Source organism: Alligator sinensis, unplaced genomic scaffold (genome assembly GCF_000455745.1).
Source record: "Alligator sinensis unplaced genomic scaffold, ASM45574v1 scaffold1012_1, whole genome shotgun sequence".
Taxonomy (NCBI): Eukaryota; Metazoa; Chordata; order Crocodylia; family Alligatoridae; genus Alligator; species Alligator sinensis.
Genome location: NW_005842104.1, coordinates 773865 through 779584, shown reverse-complemented (window position 1 = coordinate 779584; position 5720 = coordinate 773865). Strand labels below are relative to the sequence as shown.

General features: G+C 39.9%; 1 protein-coding gene across 7 annotated transcripts in view; it reads right to left on the bottom strand.

Annotated features, from left to right (window-relative positions):
* Positions 1 to 5720, bottom strand: part of ICK (intestinal cell kinase) — a 47015-nt gene that overhangs the window by 32619 nt on the left and 8676 nt on the right. For 5 of the 7 annotated variants that reach the window (XR_003094262.1, XM_025205107.1, XM_006024477.2 and 2 more), the window contains 3 exons: positions 5053 to 5316; positions 2254 to 2308; positions 1021 to 1142 (listed from right to left, as the gene is read on the bottom strand). Coding sequence is in view for 6 of the 7 variants with exons in the window: in XM_025205107.1 (XP_025060892.1) it covers positions 1021 to 1142; positions 2254 to 2308; positions 5053 to 5153 (278 nt within the window). In the remaining variant the exon portion in view is untranslated. Of the gene's footprint in view, positions 1 to 1020; positions 1143 to 2253; positions 2309 to 5052; positions 5337 to 5720 lie in introns of all 7 variants that reach the window. The other 2 variants (XM_025205105.1, XM_025205106.1) reach the window with 2 other exon arrangements.

Here is a 5720-nt window from a genome sequence, read left to right as displayed (position 1 = left end):
GCAGTTGGAGTACTGCGTGCAATTCTGGGCGCCGCGCTTCAAAAGGGATGCGGATAACCTGGAGAGGGTCCAGAGAAGGGCCACTCGTATGGTTAAGGGCTTGTAGACCGAGCCGTATGAGGAGAGACTAGAGAAACTGGACCTTTTTAGCCTCCGCAAGAGAAGGGTGAGAGGCGACCTTGTGGCTGCCTATAAGTTCATCACGGGGGCACAGAAGGGAATTGGTGAGTATTTATTCACCAAGGCGCCCCCGGGGGTAACAAGAAATAACGGCCACAAGCTAGCAGAGAGCAGATTTAGATTGGACATTAGGAAGAACTTCTTCACAGTTAGAGTGGCCAAGGTCTGGAACAGGCTCCCAAGGGAGGTGGTGCTCTGCCCTACCCTGGGGGTCTTCAAGAGGAGGTTAGATAAGCATCTAGCTGGGGTCATCTAGACCCAGCACTCTTTCCTGCCTATGCAGGGGGTTGGACTCGATGATCTATTGAGGTCCCTTCCGACCCTAACATCTATGAATCTATGAACCCCAAATCTGTAGAGGGCTGGATTAAATGCCACATAATGCCCCTTCCATCCCTATGATTCTATCAACATTTATTTTTAATATCCATTTAATAAATCAGTCAAACCAACAAGGAATGGTCAATATCAGGAATTTTAGCTATGCTAGGTAAGAACCCTATTGTAGAAAAGCTGCACCAGTATAAGCAAGGCCTAACACCATTGTGATTTATATTGGGGCAGCATATACACACTGGGGGTTGGTATCAGATGTAGTTAAACTGGTGCCACACCCTCTAAAGTATATAAAGCAGAGCAAGGCTTACACTTTATCCTGTAACATACTACTTTAAGACTGCATTTGACACCTAACAAAAGCACAGCATCTTTCAAAAGACAACACAGGCACTAAAAATAAAGAGCATGAACTCTTTTTAAGTGAATGAATACTTTTATAAGTATGAATGTTTGAGAGAATGTGTCACACGTTTGTAAGAAGACATGACAGAATTCACATACCTTTCTTTCATTAATTGATAAAGGTTTTCCTTCATGTATTCAAATATAAAATACAGATGATCATTTTCCCTGATAACTTCTTTCAATTTCACCACATTGGTATGGTTTAATTTCTTCAAAGACTAGAAGCATAAAATACAAAAAGAATTTAGGGACCTAGAACTATCATATATATATATCTACTTATGGGAAAAATTTCATATTGTTTTTATAGAAGCCCTTGTTTAAAAAGCTGCTTAAATTTTCCTAGTAGTGGGTAGCTCCACCGTGAAGGCCATAGTCCCCAAATTAATTATTGCATGCACATATGTGCAAGAGCTCCATTTTGTGTGTGTAGTCTGACTGCTGTAAACACATTCATTTTTATTTTGGCTCCATTGACCAATCAGGTGCAATCAACTGGAACAACATTAGGTATCTTAATAGTTGTGTTTTTTTCCTACCCCAGCTTCCCACCCTACTACTGCACCTGTGCTAGTAAATGTCAGGTTGGACTTTGAATTCAATTTAACTTTGCTTTCTGAAGAAAAAACTCTTTGGTCTTTCCCCAACCTTCCCACGTTTTCAATAACCAGTAGCAGCAATAAGTATAGACAAGCCTGTCTGAAGCCAAATTGGAAGAAAAGTGATTTGCACTGCACCATCGCCATTCCAGTTGAGCTGCACTAGTACCAGCCACATTTGGAAATCAAAGAAAAGCAGTTAGCACTGACATTCTGAGCATGCACCAAAACGTTCATGGCAGCAGGACCATACATTCAAAATTGGGTCTCCACGTCAATTGTCCACAAACAGGCATTACTTCTGTGGAAAGGTGTATATGCACAGAGGGTATTGATGAGCAAAGGGCATGTGTACATAGGCTCTAGAATACACAATGAGATACACACTTAAACCCCCAGAGCTCCTGTTACAATTGCTGCAGAGTAGCCACACCAGAATTCAGACAGCTACCCTCTGCCTTGAGAAGCTACTCTTGTTCATAGCTTGCTGACTGGTGTTCATTGAATCTGGCAGCAGCTTTCAAATGATTTTTTACATGAATATAAAATAGTGTTGATGGGTTTAAGAAAGTTTGAGAAATAGCGTGAACTACCCACATTGTGCTCTGTCAGGATGGAGGGCTACTCAATGAAGGGGTCAGAAAATATTTTATGGCACCCAGACACACCACAGAGGATCACTTCTATTTTTTTTAAAAAGGGAAAAAAAATCTGAAGAATTAACAGGTACCTTAACTTCTCGAAGATTCATGCATTCTTCCCAAGAATAAAATTTTCTCTTCATCCTGTGTGAGTAGAGGCAAAGGCAAGTAGTAATAGGGTCAGTGTCAGCTACAATCTGAGCTCCATAAATCACACTACTTCCCAGTGCCTCAGGTTCCCCATCTGAAAAAGGGGGTATTGTTATTTCCTTGGTTAAAGCAGTTTGTCCCTACAGGTGAGGTGTGCTGTAGATGAGTTAGGTATTACTGTTCTATAAAGGGGTAGTAGTTTTCATGCGTTTCTTAATGCTAAACAATTTTAATCTTGAACGAATAAGAAAAAAGACTTTTGGTAGGCACACACAACTAAAAGGTAGGAGAGTTTGATTTTAAAAAATGTAAATAGCAAAACAGCTAAATCAGATTCATAATGGTGAAGCGAATTTATTCAAATCAAAAGAAATCTCTTCAGAGAACTAGAGTGAGTCCCTACTTTTTTTTCTCCTCCATCATGATCACTTCATGGTCATCGTACTTCTTTTTAGACCTCAATTTTCTCACTTTTTAGCATCCAGGTTTTCTGCACAGTTTAATTTTTTACTTTGTTTATCCTTCCTCAAATGAACTGATCAAGATATATTTGCATTTCCAGTTTCATCTCTTCTTCCAAACTAGAAAATAGCTTTGCTTTAACAGAGATGCACGTTTAATAAAGATGATTAACTGGTTACTTCAAATACACAATGTTTTCTATCACTATGTTACAACTGTGTGAACATGCTGTATCACATACTACCTAGGTAAAATAGTCATGCCTGTCTGAATCCATTTTGGCACCATAGAGGAAGGGTGTCAAATATAAAGCTCCCAGGGCTCCCAGAGCGGCTGGGAATTGGTGGCAGTTTAAAACCCTGCAGCTCCCTAAGAATTCCCTAGTCTGGAGCCCTGTTTCAGCACTGGTGGAGCAAGCAACAGTGGCATAAGCACCTGTGATTCCCTGAGCTGAAATACTGGTTTAGGCAGCCACAGGAGTTCACAATAATGCCACTCACCCTGCCAGCAGAGGTGGGTCCAGATGTAGCTTTTGAGCAGTCCCATGGTCCTGACCTGGCCTGGGAAGCAGGGGGGAGGGAGGAGCAGAGGAAGAGGGGAAGGGAGGTGTGGCACACTAAAGGAGTTTGACACCTCTAGTGTAGCTGTCTCTGGTGTTTTTACCATGGCAACTTCACGAGCATGGACAGAATCCAATTGAGTGAATTTGTACTTGTGTGCCCAAGAGAGTATGTATCACTTCAATAAGAAATCTGGCATTTTCATCTTTAAATGGTTAAAAAAATGGTTGCTTTTGTTTTCTCCTGCATTGATGGTCCTATGTCAGCAGTTCTAATGTTCTATTATTGCTTCTTAACTCTTAATTCCTTTCAATTCCTGATGTACAATAAATTAGGGCAAGTGCACAAAGTATCTTTTCCATTGTGCTGACCTACTGCAGAGGCCGTCTTCTGTAACGATGAAAAACTGAAACATCTGGCAAGGTTTCTGGACAATGCTCCCTCTTCCCTCCCCGCCTCAAAAACCAAGCCTTGTACTAAACTGGATTTAGATGCCATGTTACAAATGTGGTAGATAAAATAGTGAAAAACATTTCAAATGTTTTTCAGCTAACTTGTGTTACCACATGAGTAATAACAAGACAGTTGTAGTTTTTAACCATGGGAACGGATAGAGGGAAACCCCTTGACAAAATTGCACCTGCCTGTCTTCAATAGAATCATAAAATTAAGTTTAACACAGTTTAAAATTAAACTTTCCCCCCACCAGGTGAATACACAGACTTTTTTTTAAGATGGATATAGAAAGCATTGTGAAAATGGCTGTAGCTTATACAAACCTCTGTAGCCTGTGCCTGTATAACAAGTTAAAAATATACATTTTCCCTAGTAAAGATAAAGCCTCTATTGTTTTTAATCAGAGGTATAGGTAACATAATGAAATCTCAGCCTGTGACTATGCTTTTTTTTTTTTTTTAAATAGAAGTGGACCTGTTTTTTAAGCCACACACAATCTTACCTAAAAACAATTGATAACTGGTCCTTTTAGAAACTGTCTTTTAAAAAAATGGGAGATCTGAAAATGAAAGTTTTCAAATTCTGGGCTTAATTACACTATTGAAAAGTCTGGTGTCAATGTAAAATAATTTCAGCGTTAAAATGTTAATAGCTCCTTCATACTGAGCCAAATTCTCACCATGACTGGGTCATTCTGCCTTGGAAACATTTTGAACATGAAGACTTCATTTAGAATGGAACAATAAGAGCAACGTACAACATGGCATGTAACAGATGGGATCAAAAGACACACTTACCTTTTCAGAACAAGAAACATTTGGGGTATGATAAAACAGAATGCACTGAGGTAAATTTGTTTAATGGATCTGAACCGTCCAAGGGTCGGGTCAAATTGGTAAACTGCCACTTAACTTGAGGCACATTAAAATATCTAATTCATTCACAACTTTATATTTTCCTGCACCTATTCACATGATGGAATTTGTACTGGTAGCTTTGTTTTCTACAAGCATGAATCTTTACTCATCACACCTAAGATAACTAAGATAGTAGCATGAGAAGAAGAGAGTGTATTTTACAACATTGTGTAAGGGTATCTCAGTTAACTTCTTGTTGCAGTAATTATATCAGGAAGGATCTAGGCTATATTGCAGTAAATTCCAAGCATACAAGTTATGTATGTTCTGTACATATGATGCATATTTATCTGTGTGTTCCAATCTAATACAATCTCTTTCAGTAACAGGTCAAATAACTTACTTCTTGATGGCAATTAGCTCTCCAGATTCAATGCTTCTCCCTAGGAGGACGGAGCCGTATGTTCCATCGCCAAGCTGTTTGATAGTTGTATATCTATTCATGATGTGGATCCTTTAGCTGCAAATTCATTTCAGTCCTTTGGATACACTTCCCTGTGTTCCTCCTCTGAGTGTAACCAGTTCTTTCTGTGGCAGCATAAATACAGAGCACTCAGGACCCCATGAAAAGCTGCAAGAATCATGTTTTCAAGGCTTAGCCTTTGGTCTGGAAGCACAGAACACAGTCTATTTGAGTTGTGTATTCTTCTGAGGTCATTTGTTTGAAGTCTCTTTCTTCTTGAAGACATTCATGAACACAAAATGGGTTCTTCACTTAGTTATCTACTGATAAAGGGCCAGATAGTACCTGGCTTGAAATGGGTGTGGGCAGAGGAGGGCTCTCACTCCTTAGTCCATTCCCCTCTCTTTCTACCCAGAAGCCAGCTGCAATTGCAGGGTCACCACTTCACAGCAGTCTTGCCAAGAGCTGAAATGGATGGCCTTAGGTGATACTACAATTACTAAGGCTCAATGAGTTCTTGTGGGCTGAGAAAAGAAGTGCCACACCAAAAAGACTGAACACCTCTAAAATGGCAAGGCTTTTTCTCCAGCAAAGACAACCAACCAGGA